Source organism: Triplophysa rosa, linkage group LG25 (genome assembly GCF_024868665.1).
Source record: "Triplophysa rosa linkage group LG25, Trosa_1v2, whole genome shotgun sequence".
Taxonomy (NCBI): Eukaryota; Metazoa; Chordata; class Actinopteri; order Cypriniformes; family Nemacheilidae; genus Triplophysa; species Triplophysa rosa.
Genome location: NC_079914.1, coordinates 10,573,506 through 10,598,361, shown reverse-complemented (window position 1 = coordinate 10,598,361; position 24,856 = coordinate 10,573,506). Strand labels below are relative to the sequence as shown.

Genomic DNA, 24,856 nt, shown 5'->3' with positions numbered 1-24,856 from the left:
TCCCATTACACTTCCAATATGTCAGTTGGCACCCAAATTTACCAGTTTATCAACTACTACATTATGTGTTTATCAAACATACCTTGACATGAATGAATACATCTAAAAGTATATTCATTGATACAATTAGACTCATGAGGGAATGTATAACCTTACATGTATTTTTCCACATTTAACAGCAATACACATCTATTTACACAAGTCATTTGTGCCCGATCTCTTATGGCGAATCATCTGACGTACGCGACGTCAGCGCTAGGACTTTTCTCTCTTGCGTCTAGACGCTCGTGTAGCCGCAGTGGTGAACGGATACCGGAGACGCTTCGCTGAAAAATGCTCCCGTTATCCATCAAAGATGACGAGTACAAGCCTGCCAAGTTCAACCTGGTCGTCAAAATATCGAGCTGGTTCAGGTAACGAGCGTTAAATGATCAATAAATCCTTGACTTTCACTCACAGCTGCTGTCGGCTTATTGCGGCTAATGCTGTTAGCATGCTAGTTACCTCGCGATACATTTGAACTATAATATAAATGAGTTCATTCAAAACGTACACGTTGTATACATTTATTCGTAAAAGAGAAATAATTGCATCTTGTGAATATAATTTAGCTGTTATGATAAAGAAGCTGTCTTGTATAAACAGTATTTCAGTCAGACTGTCGTTAGCAGAGCTAAGTAAACATTTGACATACGGTTCAATATTTTTAAATGCGTTTTATTACATGTAAGTTAATATAATACATTTCCCGTCGAAATATGTATTTTAAGGGTTTATTTAGATCACATGTCATTTATCCGAAACCTTTTATTTAAGTAAACCACAACAGTGTAAGTTAGCTGCTCAATTGAGTTTCTAAAGCCAGCCTGTCTGGTCTGGCCACTTTTAAATGAATCCGTCTGAAACAACCTTATGTTTTGTTTTCTTTTAGATCAATTCTTGCAGATAAGACCTCTCGCAATCTGTTTTTCTTCTTGTGTTTGAATCTCTCCTTCGCATTCGTGGAGCTCCTGTATGGGATATGGAGTAACAGGTAACAGTAGGGGGCCAAACACAAGGATGTGCCACGTAGATCTAAAGTGGGCTGTGCAAGTGTGCTTTTGTTTTGGGCCTAACTTCTGTTTTTATTCTTGAATGAGTGCTTTTAATCTTGTTTTATTGAATGATCGGGTATGCTGGTGATCTTTGAGACTAATGGTCGGCTCAAACGTCAGACATTAGAATGGGATGTGTCTTCAATTCTATATAGCCGCCTACCTGGACAGAATTATTGGGCATCATGGGCTGGTTTAAACGTGTCTATGATGTACAAATGTGCAGTGTAGGTGGGCAGACAGCTCATTTGAGACATAACCATTAAATTAGATATAAGGCAAAGTCCCAGATGATGTTAGCAGGAATTAACCATTTGTTTTCCAAGAAAAATATGTTCAAGTATTATAATGCATAGCCATAGTGTTCATGTAAATTAGCATAATCATTTGGTTGAAATGTAATCATTTTGTATTCGTTTTGTAAATAATGATTTCCTATTTGTAGCAATAACTATGGATCCATATTATATAAACCAAATACACATAAATGCTTCATGGAATATCCTGTATTGCATTTGATTTAGTCTTAGAATAAAGCGCTTGCTATTGTTCTTTTGTCATTTCATGTCCACGTGACTCTCACCACAATAAAGGGTGGAACGAATTTCTCAAATTTCTTAATAATTACATGCCGCCGCCTTTGTCTGATTCTCAGTTTAGGTTTGATATCCGATTCCTTTCACATGTTCTTCGACTGCACCGCTCTCCTGGCAGGCCTCGCAGCATCAGTCATCTCACGGTGGAGGTCCAATGATTCCTTCTCGTACGGGTGAGGGACCACAACATTGCTGTTTCCCTTATACTTCTGTCCCGCTTAGTTTGTGTTAATGGAGTAGGTTTCCTAAACAGGAAACTTAACTTCTGCTTAAGTGGCTGTAACAGGAAATGACGTGTTTGTTCTTGGCGTGTTGTAATGCAAATCCCCTTGACCCAAATGCTTGTTTTGTAGGTATGTCAGAGCAGAAGTTCTGGCGGGCTTCGTGAACGGCCTGTTTCTGATCTTTACTGCCTTCTTTATCTTCTCAGAGGGTGTAGAGGTATGACCGATTGATTATAGATCAGCTTTGCTTATAATGACTGCCAAGTGAATTATACTAATGTTGTTTGGATGCTGATGTTATGTCGTATTACCACCAGAGGGCGCTAGAACCTCCAGATGTGCACCACGACCGATTACTGCCGGTGTCAGTGGCAGGACTGTTGGTGAATCTTGTGGGAGTATTTGTTTTTCAACACGGAGGACACGGACACTCTCATGGGGGCGAAGGTAGGCTTCTCCTAATATCAGGAATATGCACGTGACGCATAACGTTTTTTTTTATTCAGCCATGCTTCGAATACAGAATATCACTTTCATTTGTGCAGAAAATGTGGGGGGTGTTTGCTCATCTCAAACTTGTAACAATGCTGTGATGTTTGTTAGATGTTCTGAATGGCAACAGGGTGGTTACTAACTGTCCCCAATGTTTTAATCTTCAGATCTGGTTCTGCCCCCTCAACATCAACCTTGAAACGTTTTTTGTAATTTTTTTGCCAGCCACGTGAAAAAGCAAGCATCTGATTACTAAATGCTTCTTCATAGATGTGTCCTTTGTGTTTTTAAGGTCATGGCCACAGTCATTCTCTTTTTAATGGCAATGTGGGACATGAACACAGTCATGGCGGACACGGTCACGGAGGCCACGGTCACAGTCATGAGTCCAAGCACGGACATGATCACGGTCACTCGCACGGACATGATCACGGTCACTCGCACGGAGGACATGAAGATTCATGTCACGGTATGACCTGTAGTTTTATTGTATTGTTAATGCACCTCTCATGTTACTTAGTGTCAGTTTGCTGTTCGGTCTGTTCTGCCGTTCTTTTACTGTGTGTCAGTATAGCAGAAGCTATCGTCACATTGTAATCTTGTCTGGTACAGCATGACTCATTTTTGCTCTTGTCTGTGTCCTTAGATGACCAGTTGCACATGCCGGGAACAGGCTCCAGCAAGCAGATATTACAAGGTATTGTTGATTTTGCTTTTTTGTATGCTCGGTCACCACCAGATGGCGCTTTTCTCTCATGCAAATAACATTCCAGTGTGCAGTGAGCTGGTGTTTATGACACGAGATAGGAAAACATTTACACTCACAGCTATCAAGTCTAGACAGATTTTTCCACTTTTATAGACGGCTAATATTTCAAATTCTTGGCAGGAGGCTCTGTACTTGTTTTAAACTCTAAAGTGATGTAGTTTCCACATAAACAAGGAAAACCACTTGAAATAAGTGCTCTGCATCAGTCGTCACACGACACCTCTGTTATCATCGGACGGGACTGAACGATGGAGTTTTATGCGTTGTCAAGTGACAGCTCTGACCATCCCAACCTCTAACCTTTGACTTGGGGCTAACTGGGTTAACACGGACACCAGAGCAATTGCAGTAGCGCTATCGCTTTAAATCTCTTTGTCCGAGCTTGTGTGGGAAAAGAGCACAGCAGAGAAAGTAGTTTGTCCCCTTCACCCTGGCACACACAGAGAGAGAATGGATCCTTTGGGAGGCCTGCTCAAGGGGAGAGAAAAAGGGGGCACGAGGGGAGGACCGTGAGGAGAGGGGGAGGTGACAGTGCAAAAGGTTACACTGCCTCCATCCCGGTTTTTTCTCCCCTGAGGGACCTTTTGAATGGCAAGTAGTTTGTAGGAGACTTGTTCTTGAACATCTTTATGTCTCTTTGGCTGTGTTTGGAATAGCATACCAAGTATGCAAAATGGCAGCTTAACAAAACGTTATGTGACGACAATAGTGTTTGAGACATTTATCTTTAATGTGCACCATTTCCTTTACTACATTTTTTTAAGTAGTAGGCAGTATAGAGTTTATACAGCACAGTATTTAGTGGCTAGTATTCTATACTAAACACAGTCTTGGTGAACTCGTGCTCCAGCATTCCTCTTTATTTTGCCAGTATTTGCTTTGACCACATTTGGAAAGTCTCTTCACTTATTAAGGATTTTGCTCCATTACTGCGGTCGGGCTTTCTGTGAAACTGAAACTAACCTCAATCATGTCATCTCCTGAGGAAAGCAGAGCACTTACTGAACTGTATCATATCGTGCCATTATACCACACTCCACAAGTATTCAGTAGTGTTGATCAAGACGGGAAAGATGTTTGGAAGACTTCGATGGGAAACGTTGACTCACGATTGCGTCCGATGTGTGTTGGTTTAAGGTAGTAGCGTATTTGTTCTGGCGGTGAAAGTCTTGCAAGTTTGGCCTTTCTTGATGTGCTGCTGTGACCTCATCATCATCTGTCTGTGGAATGACATCATCAGTTTGAGGGTTACCGCTGGAGATGGTATCCCGGGTAGCGGGTTTGTTCTGTTCACAGTTTGTCATGTTTGAGGATATGTGCTGGCAAACGCCATATTCTTGTGTTAGACACAATATTTACGTATTGGTGAAACCAAGACACTTCATGTAGACAAACCTCTTTTGCAAAGTCTAGTTATCTATCTTGAGCTTTTCTTCCTTATCAAAAAAATAATTAATTTATGGAAATGATTTTGTTCTCGCAGTGGTTTTTGCAATGCATTCTGGGATTGCCTTCTTTGTGAAGGATACATGATAGTAATGATACTGCCTTACAATCTGTCCAAAAAGAAACAAAGAGTTTTGAAACTGATTACAGCATTTTCTTCACCGCAGGTGTTTTTCTGCACATCGTTGCGGACACGCTGGGCAGCATCGGTGTCATAATATCAGCCATCCTGATGCAGAAATACGACCTGATGATCGCGGACCCAATCTGCTCCATGCTCATCTCGATTCTCATCGGTGTGAGGTAAGCACACACGTGCGCACACACCGGCCACGGATATTATAAGCATCTGACCTCTCTCGATTCAACTCGAGACAATCCTCCACCCTCAACTCCACCCAAAAAACCCTCAGCAGCACCTAACACAGATCATACAAAGCCACTTCACAGCGACCTTCACCAAAGGCCTCGTGAAGCCGTTGGCACTCCAGCCGGGTGAATTACAGGATACACGCTCGGAGGGTGGAGCCCTGAGACTTGCCCAACATGTGGCAAAGCCAGAAAACCAAGACTCGACTCTCTCATGTGGCATTCTTAAACCAGCTCCAGTCAAGAGGGGAAAACGCATGTTTCGCGTGTTTGTGTCTCGAAATGCTTTGTTTGTTTTGTAAATCTGTACAATTATATTGTTTCATTTTTACTTTTGTTTTTTAAAGGCATACGTTAGGCGTGTAATGAAAAACCTAAATTTAAGTGACTCGCCTGATAATCTTTCTGTAGTTTTGCAACAAAACTCTACATTTTGGTGTGTCACGCAAAGTGGTCATATGGCTTTAGAAGATTTAGAATGTAAAGCATGTGTCGTTTGAACTACATTTATGGTGCTTTTAGTGATTTTTTTTTTTCCATCCATTTTGGACTTCAGCAGATGGGGTGACTATGAACTATTATTGTGTGGAGAACAGCTGCGAGAAGAGCTTTGTTTTACTTGGACGAAATAACAGCATACAACTTTAGAATGACTTGTAGTGGCAGGAGTTTCATTTTTGTATGCAGTGTACCTTTAATTGGCATTGCTTTTTACTGTGGAAAGTCATCAGACAGTTTTGGGATGATGAATAGGCTTCATTTTTTGTGTATGATGTGGGTAAATGTGTGTCACGGCTGTGTATATACAGGTAGAAGCGATGCAGTCTGCAAACTAGGATGGGGCACCGTTCCGAACGTGGCCCCATTTTACAAAACTCACGGGTCTGAGCAATGCCTTTCCCGCATATTCATCTCCCCTCTCAAGCCCCCTCTGCCTCCTCCCTCTGTTCTGCATTGAGGCTTTTCTTCTCCCTTTCTGGAATGTGGTGGCGATCTGTGAACGTTGCTTCAACAAAGGCATCTTTTAAGATGGATTTTCCTTCTCTGTGTTTCTGGAAGAGTGGGGGGTTTGTCATCGAGACCCCCGTTTAGAAAATTTTACAAACGCAGAAGAATTAACCATTACAGTCGAGAGCAAGAGCTTGTGCTGCACGTGACTGGATTTCTCCGGCTTGCACCTGTGTGAAAACAGCTCGGTCTCATTCAGGTGCAATGTGGAGACTAATGTGGTATGGCACACCATAAAGGTATCACTCGACTATGAAGAAAATTGAAAACAGTTGCAAATGTGAAGAGAGAGGTATTTATAGCGTGTTTAGCTTGTTAAAAAGCACAAGCTGCATCTCATAAATGATTGTTAGCTTGTGTTTTTAGCTCAAGTTAAAGGGATAGTTCACCCAAAAACGAAAAACCTTTTCATTGTCATTTCAAACCTGCATGACCTTCTTTCTTCTGCAGAACACAAAAGAAGATATTTTGAAGAACGTCGGTAACCAAACAACATTGGCCCCGATTGACTTCTATTGTATGAACACAAAATGACTGAGACATTTCTCTAAATATTTTCTTTCCCAGTGTATGATACTCTTGCTGCTAGTGCGAAAAACTTTTTTATTAGAAATGAGACTTTTATTTGCATCATTTATTGTTTGAACGTTAAAGGAAATTGAGCATAATAGGCCGTGTGGAATGTCTGTGGTTCTTGATGGTTCAGATGGACCCTGCACTGTTCGCACAATGTTTTTCCCATGCACCCCACACTGCGAGATTCATCTTCCCCTCAGACGTCCTCATTTTAATTCAGGGTTTCAACTCGCATTTAGATTCCCACCAGGCCGATGAACTTCTCTTTCATCAACCGCACCTGAGGCGTGACCCATTTTCTTGGGGCTCCCGGCGAAGACCCCACGCCACACCGTATTTAGCTAAGGCCTCTTTGGGTGTGGTAGCCTCGCTTTGGGGAATATCTGGAGCTGTCTGTTTACCCTGCGATTAGTTGGAGGGAGTGATGGAGTCCTGCTGTTGTGACCTACAGCAGACCACCACCCTCAAGACCACTAATCACTTTGGGGTCTAAAGCCCACGGAAGGCTAATGTTAATTAACATTTGTTCTGGGCATGCTAAGCTGGGCCTTTGAGACCGAATACATTTGTCAGGCCTCAGAGGAAATGTATTTAAATTCCTCTCCCAAGCTGCTTTTGTTGCACGTTACCATGTTATTCTTTGATGGGCTTTATTTCTCCAGAGAAGCAAAGTTTTAAACATTCATTTGTGCTTGGGGTATGAACATGAATGATACCTTAAAATGCACTAAAATGTTAGCTTGCATAGCAATAAGTGCCGTAAAATCAAACACCTTAGTAACTAAAAAGTAAAGCTGTGGCAACCACTAGGGGTGGGAGAAAAAATTGATTCACAATGAATATCGATTCAATCTGCTTGTGCTTCGAACATCTTAAATCCTTAATATGCTAATTAGTACATCAAGAATCCGATTCTGAATAGAATCGTGAGGGTCCAAACGACTCCCACCCCTAGCAACCACCCATAATACCTTACGATTATTTGTGAATTGCAATCTATTGACAAATGTAAAATGTGACATTTTGTTGCATAGTTTTGTCCAATGTAACGTTCATTTTTCAACACTTCGATTGAACTTGGTTTTGACTTTCAACTATGTGGCCAACAAAGTTTGCGAACATTTGTGGTCGGTGCTAGTTGAGGTATTCAGTCGATGTTTGGTTGTCTGAAAACGTTCATACCATTAAAATGTGCCCTTGAGGTTTGATAGCCATACTTCTCTGCGGTCGTGAGAGAAGTAAGCTCCTAGAAGCAAACAATTTAAGCTCTTTGTGGTACAATCCCAAGAACCATTTACCCAACTAATGGAAAAGTCTTGCGTATAATTCACAAACGTTCAATATTCCCACAGTCACCACATTCTCGCGGCCGTATTGGTGTCATAAATGTTTCTGCCGTGCGATTGGGCGCTCGGGTCCTCTCGGTGTGCGCTGTGTGACTCTCAAGGTGTGTTCGAAAATAAATCTTCCCGATTGCCACCCTGACCTAGGTGGTGACATTGCATCTGTGTCACCAGCCACCTTAACCTTGACGCTCGCACGTAATTGTATTTTATCCGAGTGAGTCACTGAGTATAACTGCATTCAGGGCAGGTTAGCAAGCAAACGTCGTGCTCTTTTGGCAATGAGCAGTGAGCAAGAGTGCCTCTCTTTCACTGAACAGGAAGGTGTGGAACAATGGTATGATGTCAGAGGTCCGAGGTACCCGCATATCCAGTACTTTCCTGTTTTCCTTTCATCCCAAAGAAGGACAAACACACAGGGTAGTGTTGGAATGGAATGCAGGGTAGGCAGCTTTTACGATGCCCTGTCATGCCGATGGAAACAAACAGTCATGCTTTTCGTTACAGTTACGTAAGGACTGAATAATGCTAATGAGCAACATGTATTTAATATATAACTAGCGGTGACTGTTCATACTTTTGGTTTCGGATTTGAACGTGAACCCCTAACCCAAGGTATTAAACTTCAGTGCGTACGTGTTTACGCTATAGATGATAGACCTGGATTGGTAAACCACACTCGTCTTGAGAGGTATTAAACAAAAAATGCTTGCATGTGCTGAATTGTGAATTGTCAACGTTTATTGGAAAGACCTACCAAGTAACACACATTGCTGTTTGTCTTGAACCATTTTTTGGTAACGTCTTTGTCACTTGCATACTGTGGTCTTCATGAGATAGCCGAACAGCTTCTTCACATTTACGTGTCTCTGCGTTTGAGGCTTCAGGGAGGAGATCGGAGAACATGGGGGTAATAGACTTTGGAGAAGTCTTCGGATTGGAGAACAGGAAAGGAATCCAAACCAAACTAACCTCTAATGGTTGACAGATGCAGCGGTGGTCAGGCCGAAGGTTTGGAAGAAGGACTGATGACTTTGTAAGATGCTGGCACAGCTGAGGCGTAGCTTTGATGGGGCAGAAACGGTCGACTGGTCAGGAGAGGAATAGTCCTGTTACTCTCCTAAGCAGTCGAGCGTTTCTGGAAAGCAATTCTTAAGTGGGATTAATGAATCTGGTGTAGTCCTGCCTTTGCTACAGCTGTTGGATGACATCAGCAGGTTTCTCCTACTCCACCCGTTATTTGTCCAGTTTGTTGAGCATCACCAAGTGTGCACTGAAATACTTTTAATTAAATGAGTCGTTATTTGTCCTCCGTGTAGCTGTAAAGTCATGACTAGCCCAATGATGTCTTATGTGTCTCATTCATTCTTCCAGACCGTGCCGTCCACACCCTGCCAAGTGCATGTCGCACCTTTATGAAAATCAATCTTGCCAACCAATGTTTTCATATTTTTTCTTTCCCTAGTGTGGTCCCTCTGCTCAAGGAATCCATTGGGATCCTGATGCAACGGACACCTCCGTCTCTGGACCATGCCCTTCCTGAGTGCTACCAAAGGGTGAGTCCTACCTCACTTTTCTACGTGGCTGCTTGGTTAGCCGGATATGTTTAAGGACATCTTAAACGGATTATTGAAGCTTTATGCCACATTGTCCTGAAACGTATCCGGCTAGCCAAGTCATGTTTTTTAAAAGCATCCCTGACCACACCTAATAGAATAAAAGCCAGTTTGGTTTTTATTCCGCACATAGTTAGAAACAAATCTATAGTACAATGCAATGTAAGTGGCTTTGGATAAAAGCGTCTGCCTAATGAATAAATGTAAATGTATTCCATCATGCAAGTTGCGCCTGCTAATCTGTAACGTTTACCGCAGGTTCAGCATCTTCAGGGCGTTTACAATCTTCAAGAGCCTCATTTCTGGACGCTATGCACAGACGTCTACATCGGCACACTCAAACTCCTCGTGGCACCTGATGCAGATACTAGATGGATCCTGAGCCAGACGCACAATATTTTCACACAGGTAGGCGGTGTGAAACAGCCGTATAAACTTAATCTCGCTCTTTAAGAGTCTCTCAGTAATGATTTTTCTGTGCCCAGGTTGGCGTCCGACAGCTGTATGTTCAGATGGACGTCGCTGCCATGTAGGAGTCCGCCACACTTCTGATCTTTGGGAGTCCTGGGACCAAAGGCCTTCTGTGCTGCTGTGGGGAATTTCTCCACCACAACCCAACTCTCTTTGGGTTTCTGTTGCTCCACCTCCCTCTTGGATTAAGATGGAGCTGGGGCAGTCCAGCAATCTGACTCCGCTCTTACCAGAAAAACGATGACGAAAATAACAACTGACCAGCTATGTGTTGTTTCGGAGGGAGGCAGGGACTCGCAACGTTGACGTTGCCAACACATCACCCTGGCGGTCATTTGAAGTTCATTCTTTGAAGTTCCCGTCTGCTTTTTTTATAATCCCACCGGACGGTTTATTTTTCCTGTTAATTATGCGTTATCAAAATGAGGTTTTAATTATTGGTTGTATGAGTGCGGAGGTCAGTGGACATTTGTAAAAATTACATAACTGTGTACGGTTCATTGACTGTATGTGTGTTTTCCTCCTGCTTTTTTTCTGTTGCACAGTTGTAAAGAAGTGCAGGATCCCATTATCAACAGATTTGTCTGCATTTCTTAAGTGCCTTTTTGAAAGCGATCATGGACAATCGCTTAAACCGTATTTGATGGCCAACACGAATGAAATGACTTGCTGAGTATAATTAAAACATTCCTTTTGCATTAGGCTTGCTGTTTATTGCATGGTGTAAAATTAGATCGAGAAAGCACCCAAAATGGCACGAGCAGTATCAACCATAGATCTGATGGCTGACAAATACTGTAAAACAGTCCATGATTTTTTATGTGAAAGTGAACCACAATTGGCAAGTTCAGCATTGGGAAATTATAAAACAAGTTCTTGTTTTCCATTTTGAAATGGTCAATTTTATTAATAGGAATATAATTTCTGCCTGAAAATTAGTATTGCTTAAAGAGATTCTGTCATCTCTCATTCGCATGTAATTTCAAACCTGTATGACTTCTGCAGAACACAAAAGGAAGATATTTTGAAGAATGTTGGTAACCAAACAATGGCGGTACCCAATGATTTCTATAGATTGAACACAAAACTTTTCTACTTTTTCTAAAAAAAAAAAAAACCTTAGCTCTGTATACTGTGATAGGCTTTGTGAGACCAATTTTCTTTTATTGCACTTATGCTTTTTGTTGTCCTTATGTTGCTCCAATTGCTTCCATTGTTTCCGTCATCTGTAAGTCGCTTTGGATAAAAGCGTCTGCTAAATGACTAAATGTAAAATCAATGCAAGTCAATGGGTATCGCCATATTCACTTTTGGGTTTACGCCTTTAAATCTGGGATGTGAAAAATAAGCATATGAGAGTAATTCTGTTCAGTGCTAGGAAGTGATGTATATGGATCGGATTTGTCCAAAACACATTTTAAGGTCTTGAAATAATACAAGACTTTCAGTACAGTATTTTATCAAATACAATAAAACATTTATTCACCAGCTTTGCAGGATTCTACCAACACGTTTTTATAATTGTAAGGAAATATTGAAAATATCCATTCGATATTGTATTCCTTTAATATTTTTAAAACATCTATATTAATCCCTGCCATTAAATTAATGCAAAGACGGACTTCTCTTTACTTTTTTATTTTCCTTCTAAAGATGAGAAGTAGTTAAAGGAACAGTTCGCCCAAAAATTTTAATTCTGTCATCATTTACTCACTCTCAAGTTGTTCCAAATCTTTATCAATTTCTTTGTTCTGACGAACACAGAGAAAGATATTTGGAAGAACGCTTGTGACCAAACAGTTCTTGGACCCCATTCAATACATATATTTTTTCGTTCTGTTGAACACAAAATATATTTTGAAGAATGTAGGAAAGTTCTGGCCACTTTTGACCGCCATTGTAATTTTTCCTACTATGATAGTCAATGGGGTCCAAGAACTGTTTGGTCACAAGCATTCTTCCAAATATCTTTCTCATCAATACAAGGAAATTTATACAGATTTGGAACAAACTTGAGAGTGAGTAATTCATGACAGAATTGTCAATTTGGGGTATTTAAAGTAAACCTCCAATATACCATCAATTTACAAAAATGCAAGACGCCTGAAGAATATTTCGTGAATATATGTTAGAAAGCAAACGTATGCAGTTGACCCTAAACACGGCCAATAAATGTCTGTAAAATGTAAAAAAATTGCTGAGAATTTGTAGGTTTGCAACCGAGTAAAAACTGTGAAGCCAAAAATGCAACACATGATCTCAAGTTTGTACAAATAAACCAGACTGAAGCAGACCAGAGTTTTTGACAGCATCTTTACTCATTTTCGAAGCAATTCATGATGACAAAATGAGATGACGCAAACAAAACCACAGAAGCAAATGAAAATAAAACCACATGTTGGGCTTCAGCGTAATGAGCAGCGATGAGTCTTCATTGTATAAATGAATCTTTGTTAGACACAGGCTGGTTTACGCTTAAAATTGTCTTTCATTACATTAACATTCTCATTCAGAAAGTTCCATTAAGAACGACTTTTGGTACCGGCACATTATGCCAATTTTCAAAGCCACTAATGCAACCCAGATGCAGTTGTTCCACAAAACCCTTTTTCATTTCCTCCGTTATAATTCCATCTTTTTTTTTTGACAGCATCACTCGTGTGCCACCCGTCAAAATAATTTGCCCCATTCTCACGCAACCCTGGCCCGAGCCGTAAAGGTTCAAGTGGTCAAACTTAATCTGAAATCACTGTAATTTCTGCGTTCTCCTGAGCCAGCGGTAGCTCTGAGAACACCATCATCGTGTTATAAACATCATGACCAAAGCACTTGTTCCTCCCGTGCCCTTTTAAAACCACAGGGACACCATTTTTGCCGTCCTGGACGTCAAGAGTCATATGTGGAGCTGTCGGTCATCTTCAATGTTTTGAGTCCCTCAGGACCACTAAAAAGTTTGAGCATGTCCACCTCAATAGGATGAAGGTGTCCACTGATGATCATGGAATGAAGTGGTCCTCCAAGGTCACAGGAGGCCAACTCCCGGAGCGACCCGGAATGGATGGCTTGGTCCTCAGCACCAACACGAGCCAGGCCGACGCACACAGTGTCTTCGGTCATCGCTGCATTGAAGCACAGAATTTGGTTACAAAGCTTTCAATCACAAGTAATTCAATTGTACATCAATGCCTGCCCGGACATCCAGATGGTTCTACCTCAAAGTTCAATTCTCAAGCATTTTAGACTAAGTTTCTTACCTAGTTCCTCGCCTCGTTCTCGGCGATTTTGCAGTATCTCCAGAAGTTGTTCAGCGGCCTGTGCAACCATCATGTACCTGGGGGGCTCGTAAATCTTTCGGCCCCTGGAAAAAAGTAGGTAAAAACTACTGTATCCAGTATATTCTTTCGTGGAACACAAAAGAAGATATTTTAAGAAATGCCTCAGTGGTTTTGTATTCATACAATGGAAGTCAATGGGGTTCAATGATGTTCGGTTAGCAACGTTCTTTGAAATATCTTCTTTTGTGTTCTGCAGAAGAAAAAAGTTGTCCTGGTATTTGGGTGGCCAGTTGACTCTCGATTAACGTTTCCAATAATGTTTTCCTTAATGCAATTTATACAAAATCTTTGAGTTAAAATACTTTAAAAATCGGTTTGCAATACTTGATGTAAACGAGCCATCAAGATGCCTTCGATGAAGTTAGTCCGCGGCAGGAAGCTAGAAACAAGCACTAAATGTCTTTTTGGGGCCATTCCCCCCTTCCTGCAGTGCAGGGCACCCGCCTCACCGGACAAGCATTTTACTCCGACCAAAATCATCCAGCATATGGTTATTCCATTTCCGAGTAATGCTACAACGTTGCCAATAAATCTGGGAGACATTAGCGCTCTTTCCAGGCTTAAACGGGGAGCACGCACCAGACCTAATGCTCATCTCCTTATAGCGCACTAAAACTGGTTTATGTGGACTGGATATAAAATTACACAAGTGCACGACCAAGAGGGGGAGATATAGGACACCACGGAGAGAGAGCAAGGAGTTAACAAACGTCTTCTACAAGGAGAAATAACTCAAGTCACACAGCAATGAAGTTCAGGAAACATTCCTCAAAAAGCCGACAGAAACTAGAGGTTCACCGTTGACTATAAAACTTGTTTTGTCTGAAACCCCGGTATAAGAAAATTACAGCTTAGAAGCGACTCAGCATCATGATAACATATCACAAGTCCAACGTGCAGCCACGGTTTTTATTGTTGTTATTTTTTCCGCTCTGGCCCCCAGCAACTCGCACGTATGAATGTTAAATGAATGTCTGCCATAAACCGCAAATCGTCCGAAGCCCCTCCCTGCAAAGTACAGCAGACTAGATATAAATCCGTGGAACCCCCCGACCGCACAGAAAATAAAAGAGTATGAGGACCTTACCTCATTAAATTCTCCATTGACTGCTCTTTAACTTTGATATCTGTGAAAAAAGGGAAGTTGTAAGTAATGTATGGTACAAGCTTTAGTTTGATAAACTTAGTCTCTATGGATGTTACTGTCTCATTCATAAATAGTATGTCGACCCTCCGTCCGGGGCAGTTAACCCCCAAACACAATCTGGAATGTAAGTACATTTACAGACAGCACCTGAGTGGTCCCAAAGTGGTTCACTTTGAGAACAAAAACGAGAGAAATGCACTTCTACAAGAACAGCCCTGTTCTTAACACTGTCCATAGAGAAAGCTTGAGGTTTTATCATCATCAGAAACGCATTTGTATGAAAACACTGAAATCACACTAGAACAATTTTAGAAAAATAGCACAACCACATGTATTCGGTTTGAAATAAGAGATTATTTTTTACCATAAATGTAACGATGTTTGGCCAAAAGTTGCAATTCATAACTTTTGACTCTTTATCGCCATCTCTGTTTGAAACATGTAATTGCAGGTCACTTTGCGTACTTATTTTTACCTAGCTTGAAGTGAAATGACGTCAAATTGACATTTTCTAACATTTCCGGAGCAAAACTTTATTTTCTGTATTTTAAGAGCTTTTATTTCAAAACATGTATTTGTTTTTAGATTTTGTTGTAAATTTGGGTAAGGAGACTGATTTTTGTTTGGTTTTTATCCATAAAGTTACAAATTGCAGCTTACAACACAAACTAAATAAATAATAAATAAATAAAATAAACAACAACATACATTTCTGCAATTTTTTATTTATTTTTTTAACAGTTAGACTGGGAAAAAAATAAGCATCTATGCAAAAATAGAAAACATACTTCTATTACTTATAGAATATTACTTATCTTCTGATTTTAGTATTTTTTTCTGATATATTTTTTTATTTCATTTCAAAATTCCTAAAATTTAAATATAGACTGTTTCAGGAGTGACAACATGAAGAAATGTCATATGGCCCTACCGGTAGTCCTCCGCAAAGAATCAATAACTGTTGAGTAGTTTTAATTTAATAATATAATAATTAATAATAAAAATAATATTAATATTAATTAAATACAACATGAATTGACTTATTATAACCAAACACAGACCAGAAGTTAACTTCGGGCTAGGCGCATGCTTCTGCATGCAATTTTTTTATTTCATTTATTTCTATTTCATTTTATTTAATTACAGTCAGACTGGAAAACATGAGCATCTGAGCAAAAATAGAAACATTCACTAACATACTTCTATTACTTATTGAATATAACTTATCTGCAGATTTCAATAAGTGTGATTCAGTTTCATTGCATTACACTTCATGTGTCTGGCATACATGACTAGACTTTTTTGATTTTAAAATGTAATTTTTTTATTTAATTCTGAAAAATCAGCAAATAAATTTGCCGTTTGATTAATAGCCCATGTCTTGTTAGCACAGATATGATGAATGGACGCAGTGTATAGTCAGTGTGGTGCTGTCTGTGTATGTGAGAGGCTGCGTGTGTGCTTTTGTTGTGTCTGCGGGTTGTTGTTTTGTTAGAAGGCTGGACAGGAAGGGCTCCAATCTCCGCCCCCCTCTGTTTGCTTTTGAATAATAAGGTCAATAACTCTCATTCCCTCTTGCTCATTTTGGCTCAAATTTGTCCTCAGCTGGGATGCACCTGGGGACTTCAGCCCCTCCCCTCCATCCTACCAGCCAATGAGAGATGACCCCCACCGACATTCATTACCAAACATGGCCTCCACTGGGGAATTCCGCTAGTAATCTAAAAGATGGGGATTATTATTTACTGGTCCTCGAAATCTCCACGGCACGCCGATAAACGTAAATTATTTGCGGCCATCTGCCTTAGGGGGCACCAGACGTTTGCAGTGGGTCCCAGTTTAATGTTCGCCCCAGGGGTGCCGCCGAAGGGAAACGTCTATCCGTGGTTCCAAGTCAAAATATGGGGGTTGTTGTATCCCTGGGGTAAAGTCTGACTGTGATTGACACATTCATTGCTATAGTGACTGTTGCAGACACAACAAACGTGTGTGCTTTGGAATACGAGAGATACTGAGCCAGCCGAATGTGAGTGTTGATGACATCACCTTTACCATCAAACTTCTCGGCTAACCTCTATGTAATCATTACTTTGTGTGTGCAAAGACTCTTTCAAAGTCTGAGTGAAGTTCTTACCCAGCAGGCACAGGGTGTGTAGGCCCATGTTCCTGTTCTTCTTGATCTTATCGTAGAAGCTTTCGGGTCTCCATGTGTCTGTCCAGAACACAATGGACACGGTCTCGCCGAAGTTGTACAACTAAAGCAAACAAATAAAAGTCCTGAGTCCTATTTACTAATAAATACATATGAATTGTGTACTTATGTGAGCAGTTAAGATATCAACTTGAATATTAATCGATTATGATTACATTCATCAATCAATTAATCGATAAATCATTAATACTATGCGACTTACGATTAATCATTAACCATGAAAAGGTTGAGAACCACTGGCTTATAATAATGATTTATAATTTTAACTGTCAGCTACGATTCACTGGAAATGTCAGTTTGACGTCATTTGGCGTCGACCCACTTAAAGATAAGTAACTGCAATTTAATGTTTTAAACAGAGATGCCAACAATGAGCGGAAAGTTAAGGATTGCATCCCAAGGTTATTTTACTATACTACATGTTTCTGTTTATTGAAATCAAATCAAATATTGGCCTAAAATGATTGCCAAAACTCAAACTAAACGGAAATTGTAAATTCTGTCTCAGAAATAAACTGAAATAAGTTTAAGGCACTAAAATTATGATAATAAACAAAAACTAAAATAAAGCGAAAATGAATTCATCTTATATTGCAACATAATAAATAAACAAATAAATAATAAAATGACAAAAGTATGTAACAAAATTGCTAAAAATGTAACTAAAATTAACATAAAAACCTAAAAATAAAAGTAAAATATTAATAAAACTAAATAACACTAAAAACAAAACTATAATAACCTTACAAGAAATCCAGATTCACACATAAAATAACCCAATTAGTCGAATAACAATAAAGGGACCCAATAAATCACTGAATTTACACACACACTACATTGAAAAAACCCTCTAAACGTTGTAACGATAGCATTTCAGCACAGCTCAGATTGTTTACTAAAATCACGGGTCTATTGAGTCGCAATCGCTAAAGCAGATTGGTCATTCCGAGTGTCACGGACAAGGTGCTTCCTGTTATTCAGAAAGCATGACATCATTCTAAACACCACAATGTCAATACAAAACCTTACCTTCTTTACTTTTCTTTACATTTATGCATTTGGTAGACACAATCATCTTATATCTGACTTTTTTATCAGTTCATGCATACTTTGAGAATCAAACCCATGACTCTATTGTTCCTAGCACCACGCTCTACCAGTTGATCTACAGAAACACTGGTACTGATCTAAGATCTACCATACAAATGTCACCACTGGTCTAAGCTAAAGGCCCATCCTGAGCTTTGGGGGGCAACTGGGGCCTCTGGGTACACAAAGCTGCCCTGACAGGTCAATACAGGGGGGTGTTATTGATGGGCACTAGGCTGCATTGATAGACTCCGCTGGGACGTCTTTGGCACAAAGGCCATGCTGCTGTTTGATCATTTTCACTAGGCACAAATTGACTTGATAGCAGGCAGAGAAGTGCGCTCTCTCGAAACCTCCGAGAACTTTATTTTAGTTGTGACACAACGGTGTTGTTTAGCTTTACCTGCAGTCCGCAGCATCCCACCGCATTCATGATGGAGGCGTTGTGAATGACACGATACTGGATCCCGGCACTCAATGCTCGAAGAACCAAGTCGCTGTGTGTTGTGGCTCTGGAGGAAAGCAAATATGCAAGTTTTAGATGCTAACCGCAGCTTATTGAAATGATCTAATAAAAACAAAATAATATTGTGACTTATCACAAAATGCCACATGATTATTCTTACTACTGTTACGCTTTTACGACATGGAAGCGTTTCAACACGCCCTAAAAAAGTTTATCTTTTCGACCCCAAAGTACAGCATATCATTAAAATGTATTAAAGCCACACATTCTTGAGCAGGAAAATGAGTCAGGGCCCCTCACGCTTTGTGGGTTTCAGTGGTTTGCATGGAAAAAAATCGTGGAGCGCTGCGCGACATCCGAGCGTGACTTCAATCGAAGACCCAGACGGGAAAGCGTGGTTGTAATCAGCTCATCTCTCATGGAGAGCTTTCAAAGTACCAAAACCTCAAACGTGCATATGCCCCTTCTCGTAAAACAGATATGTTTTAACCCCAGAACGCTGCTGCTCAACCACACTGTGGTGTTCTTCTTGTTCCTCTGGCACAGATATTCTGAATAACGGGAATTACAACGGGAGACAGTGCTTTCAAGAATACCACCAATAGACTTTAACTGGTCTAATAACTTCAGTTTTTCCATTCCATGCACACAAAAACGCCACAGACTCGTAATATAGCTCGCAGGCAAAATACTAATGCCTTCCTATAAAAGTCACTATAGTAGTGACAACGTCCACAGGTACACATTGGATCACAAATATTTAGTGCACCTTAAAGGTGACTGGCTAATGCAGGTCACGAGGTACTCTCATCCTTACCCAAAAGGATCTCCCACCACCAGAAAGGCCACATCACTAACATCTGCTCCCTTCAAGATCTCATCCGCCTGTTGTTCAACCACATCTCTGTCTGCCAGCAGCAGCTCGCGACCATAGAACTCCTCCTGAAACAGAAACAGCATCTTTTATCCGAGTGAGGTTTTGCATCATCAACTGTCATGTTATTTAGATCATTCATACCAACGCCTCCTTCCCGACGGTCAGTATGGACGTGTACGCCTCCAAATAAACACGACTACACTGTCGGATGATCTCTAAACCTTTAACAGTGATGTCTTTAGCATCCCCGAGACCAAGACCGATGAAATACAACATCTTTGTATCGAAGTCGTCGCGATAAGAATATTCACAAATATGTGCGTTTTTAAAAAGACATGAAAAATATATGTGAGTCGATATACTGTATTGTGGTGTTGTATCTGAAACCGAAGTAGTTTGTGCAATGTTTTCATAGTTTGCGGAATAGATTCAGGTTCTTCACTTCTCTGCTCCACTCACATGTTGCCGTATGGAGCAACTGACAGCCGGCTGCCGTCAAGCGGAGTGACGTTCACGACAGTGTCGCAACTTGGTTATGCTGAATGATAACCATAGAAACGGAGTAAGCGGTAGTCGTCTGAGGAGAACTTGACTAGAGGAGGATTCGTTATTCGTTATAAGTGCTTTTTTCTGAAGTAATAGTTATCTTGCTCCTCAACCTATAAAACTATATTTACGCATTTTTAGCTTTATGTATTTGTGTGTGAATTTTAAGTAGCAATTCCTCGTTAACCATAAAAGCTTAATTGAATAAACTGTGTAAGGATGGCCGAACGCAAAAGGTCTAATTTGGCTATTTTACAGTGTTATTTACTCTGCTGTCTTGGCTAGATATATTTTTATCTGTTGATTTGTTGTAATGGCCACAAGAGAAACGTTATGAAGATTTTCCAAACACCACATAAAGCAACTTTTTATGACTTTGTATGGTTATGATTTATATGTGAAGCACACAGTGTGTTTGGATGTTGTGGATTCCAGATGTTTTCTAAAAAGATATATGTAACTTTATGCTATTAAGTATGTGGTTGTTTTAAATCAGGGGAAATATAAGAATAAATCTTGATAATACTGTATTTCCATTTTAGAGATAAAAAGGATTACCAGCTTATGTGGAACTTTTGTTTGTAATTAATATTTTACTTTTATTTTTAGGTTTTTCCCATCTGAGAGCACATTATCTGACACCTTTAGACTTGGGTATGTGATGGAAAAAACAAAAAGTTTTTTATTGTTTGCTAAATTGTTTATTTAATCATGTATTTTCAAAAACATAAAGATATATGTAAAGATATACATAAAAATAGAGACCTCCGCAAAGAATCAATAACTTGAATAGTTTTGATTACATTTAAAACAATTAACATGCAATAAAATATTACTATGAATTAATATGAATATTAATTGAATATAAAATAAATTGTTAAATTATAACAAAGAAGTTAACTTCAGGCCAGCGTGTGCGTCCGATGAAACCATCTATAGATGTATATCTACACATACTGTATATAGCTATATAAATACACAACCAAATCTTTCACACTTGTTCCATCTGAATGTAAAAGCATACAATCTGATCTGCTATCCAGAATGCTGATGTTGAGAAAAGGCAAAAAATGTTACTTATTTGTTGTATCTGTTTAAAGCTGCCATGGTTTCAACCACAGAAATATCGTCTGATGCCGATTTTGTGCTGTATGATTATTAATTGACAACATTAACAGTCATGATCATTGGTGGAAAAGACCACGCGTGATATAAAAGATGGGAGGACGCAGAGAAGAATTGTGGGTTGTACTATGACTGATAATGTGAGTTAATCTGCAGTACTTAATAACCAGGGTTTAGAGGACCTTGAGCTTGACCTGTTTTATTTGTAGGTTAATAGGCTGTGAATTAGGGTGAGGACCTTTCGTTAGACACAGCTGATACCTGTAATGAATGAACACAGGCCGGGATCAAAGGTCTTTAATCTAAGGTTTACCGGCGCTAAAGGCTTAAGGACCATCTGGTCTTTACCCCAGTGAACTTGATAAAACAAGATTTTATTATTGTTCTTACTAGGGTGACTGATGAACACATAATCATAATTGTTTACGTTTGTCTGTTTTAATTTATTTACTCACTTTTCAGTTGGGTAAATAAGAGGAAAACCTTTTCTAAGAAAAAGATCCGGAAATCTTAGAGTGGTCACAAACTGAGCTCAGATTTGGGTCGAAATTATTGAAGATCTCAAACATTTCTCATCAAATATACCCAAATCTATAAAATCTACATTCATCTACACCTCCATTCTCTTGTTTTTAACAACAGTCTCATTTGTTTCTCTCATGGTGTTTACATCAACAGTAGACACCACAACAAGCGGTCTCCACATCGAGGCGTCGTTGTTTACCTCCTCTAAACCACCCCGTTAAGTGCATCTCGGACCGAGTTGTGTGTGAAAATGAATGACCCGTCTCGAGCGCTCTCCAGTCGCGCTTCCTCACCATTTGTAAGGAGCAGAATGGCCTCCGTCAGCCCGTATTGTGCCGGGCAGAATGGGTTTAGTGGAGCCTGGCAAAGAGAGGATATTTTTTCTCTGTGGGCTCTGGATCCGGTGCTGTCCATTCCCCTGCCAGGGCTGCTCGCTGCCTCCCAGCTCGTCGCCAGGGCAACCGGTGCAGGCCAGCATCTGAAAACAATTTGGTTCTTAATGAGAATTTACTTTGCGCAAATGGTGGGAAAATTGGGGGTGGGAGAGGGAGAGGAAAGAAAAAAAATAAGGAAGGAATGAGGTGCCTGCATTCTTGCCAGGAACTGCCAAAGCATGCTGGACAAACATCCATCGGTGTTTTTCTTGAACCAATTGTTCATTCCAAGACTGTTATCTACCATAAAACTGGTGCATTCATTCATTATAAAAATGACAAAACATCCTAAAAATTCAGTTTTTTTTAAATAAAATGGTTCTATTAAATCATATCTAAAATGGCGCTCATGCCCAATTTGGGAACAGCTCGTCTTTCTCATAAGCATTCATTATTCACACTTTTCATCAATGAATCCCACTGATATCTAAATGAAAGATTATGTAATGCTTCTCTTGATGTCCCGTGTATGAGGGGCATTCAGCTCTCCACTGGCTAAGGAACGATGCCAGCTTCCACTGGGATCCCCCTTTGTGCCCCGACCCTCTTTTCCCCGGTTTTGTTTTAGCCCAGTCAGCCAGTAGCAAATTGTCCCAGCATCGAGAGCCAATCTGGTTGGACCGCGGCGGGAGAGAAAGACCCTACAGCAAAATTAACTGTTTATCGCTGCCAGGATCCTGTTTAGCACCTTTGCACCAGTTCAGAGCATCTGGCGCTGGAAGAGAAGTAGAGAAGAGGTTGAGATGGGCGTGTAGGGGTGGGAAGGAGACTTCGTTTTGGACCAATAAATCAGGACACTGCTGTGACTCTTATAAAGGTCTTGGTGGGAGCTAACTGGGTAAATGGCATGAAAACCTGTTCAGGTCATATTTTACCTCGTAATCAAACAAAAACAAACATCATGGCATTATTTTCAAGACAAGTACCCCCCCCAAAATTCTTATTAATTATGTTTTGAGTATTTTTATTGTTATTAATTATCAATTGCCTAAAATGACTGTAATACAGTTATTTTGTGCTTAATTGTACATTTCACAAAAACAAAGAATAATAAAATAATATTATTGATAACCGTAATAATAACAATCAATTTGAAATATTAATTTAATAATAAATTTTTCATAACATAATAATAAAAATATTAATAAATAAAATGTCACATTAATAATACTAATGATAAAAATAATAATTGAATTGTAACAAAATTAAATGTCCTCATTATTTTTTATATTACTATTTTCAAATTATTATTTTTTAATTATTATTTCAGTTGTCTAAAATCACTAAAACAGTATACAATTATTATTATTGTTAACGATAATAATAGTTATAAAATTAAATATGCTTTATTTTTTATATGGTAAGAAACGTATTTACTTATTTTGATTTTGGGGTGAATTATTATTCATAACTATTTTTTCCACAGGTTTTTATAACAGTAGGCCTATCTATTTTAATCTAGTGACCTTTTTCTATCAGAATTAAAAAATCGTAAATGAAGTTACTTTTCTTGTGTCTTGTTTGGAAATTATATGTTTCCTAGTTCATAATGTTTAAACTAATACAGACACACCTTATTAAGGCCCCTTTGCATATAAACAACAGCACAAACAATACATATCTGATAAATGCCTAGATCTGTTAAAATAAACCAAAAACAGGAAGGCCGCCCCCCGTTTCCTATTCTTGTGCTCTGGGCATGAATTTTTCCCCGGTGACCCCCGGCTTGTCCCTCAATTCTCTGTGGGAAGTCTCTGGTTTCTTGCATACATTGTCGCTGCGAGGCAGATGTGTCAGGGGAATATTGAAGAATGTATTTTTTGGGAGTCTGTTGTGTTTTCAATCCCCACCATTTCTTAGTGATTCTCCCTATAGGTTGCAGCAGAGCTGACAGCATGAAGCTCTTAATAGCCACTAATAGCCAGTGGGATCAAAATACCAGGAAGTTACAGGAAGTGAAAAATTGTAATATACTTTACAATGGTCGTAAACATGCACGGGTGTTGGGTGTTGGTCATGTGACATGACACGGTTAGGTCAAGTGTTCTTGGGAATTCGAAGTTGTAATTTGGATACGGTGCGTGTTTAAGTAATTCTGATTACAAAAACAGACGATCGCTATTTCATGTTTTTTTATTGCACTAGGGGTGTCACAATATAGGCTACCAGTACTAAAAATAACAACAAATTTGAATCATAGCGAAACTCTTGAACAAGCAATGAGCATGCTTTAGGAAAATTCCCAATTTACAAACAATATAAGTTCATGCACACATTGTTTTTTTCAGTGTTGGCAAAATGGCCTGGAAAATGGCAAACTTGGAGTGACCAGGAGAAGCTTTTCAGAATGCCGTCTGCTTCCAGTCAAGAGATGCACCAGACAAATTGAGTCACTTCCCCAGCCGACCTTTGTCCCGCCGAACGTGACCTACGAATGCCAACGATATCAACACATCCTTCCAGCAAAACCCAGATGATTGGAAGCAAAAGTGAGTTGGCTGATGTTTCGGATGTGCGAAGGCATTAAAACAATCTAAACAACAAAGAGACACCTTCAATGCCAGGCCAAGTGCATACTAGAGCTGTCAGGTGCAGGATGCTGGTTCAGCATTATTGGAAAGTCCCACGGCAGAGTTTTTCGCACTGAATGTTCCGAGGAAAAAGCGAATGGGGTAAATTTGCATCTTTTATTTTGGCAGTGACGGTAAAGAAATCCCAAAATGCCATTGAGAAACGGGACTTAGCGGCACCACAGCGACGTTATGAATGTGTGTGTATGTGTGAGTATGCGTGTTTCCCGGCACTGAGTGCTCCTCTTAACATTCTGTGTAGTCTTCGTTTCCCATGCAAAGCCCTAGTGTTCGCGTCCATGCCTCCTGAATGAGCTCCTTTTGTGCTGTAATTGGAGATCGTTCTGTGCGGTTAACAAAGAGTTGCTGGGCCTCTCTCGTCTCTCTTCTCTGCCCAGCTCTCTCTCTGGTCTCCTCATTACGCCCCGGTCTCTTATCTCTTGTGTAACCCATTGCATAAAGATACGCATGTGTGCGAGCTCAAAGTGAGGAGTTTTGTGTTTTTAAGAAGCGACTTTCGAGCATT

The 24,856-nt window shown here is 39.9% G+C and overlaps 2 protein-coding genes across 2 annotated transcripts; one reads left to right on the top strand and one right to left on the bottom strand.

Moving 5' to 3' along the window:
- The first annotated feature begins 259 nt into the window (after positions 1–259).
- Positions 260–10,702, top strand: slc30a7 (solute carrier family 30 member 7). Its single transcript, XM_057326151.1, has 11 exons — positions 260–413; positions 932–1,033; positions 1,750–1,863; positions 2,044–2,131; positions 2,232–2,361; positions 2,699–2,875; positions 3,053–3,103; positions 4,789–4,924; positions 9,383–9,473; positions 9,792–9,941; positions 10,019–10,702. The coding sequence occupies exons 1-11, from the start codon at positions 334–336 to the stop codon at positions 10,064–10,066; spliced, it is 1,167 nt and encodes a 388-aa protein (XP_057182134.1). The 5' UTR covers positions 260–333; the 3' UTR covers positions 10,067–10,702.
- A 1,597-nt stretch (positions 10,703–12,299) lies between these two features.
- On the bottom strand, positions 12,300–19,617 carry dph5 (diphthamide biosynthesis 5). Its single transcript, XM_057326153.1, has 7 exons — positions 19,272–19,617; positions 19,071–19,195; positions 18,191–18,299; positions 16,621–16,741; positions 14,427–14,466; positions 13,259–13,362; positions 12,300–13,123 (listed from the first exon to the last, which is right to left on the bottom strand). Exons 1-7 carry the CDS (start codon positions 19,404–19,406, stop codon positions 12,891–12,893), a joined length of 867 nt encoding a protein of 288 aa, XP_057182136.1. The 5' UTR covers positions 19,407–19,617; the 3' UTR covers positions 12,300–12,890.
- Between the last annotated feature and the right edge of the window lie 5,239 nt (positions 19,618–24,856).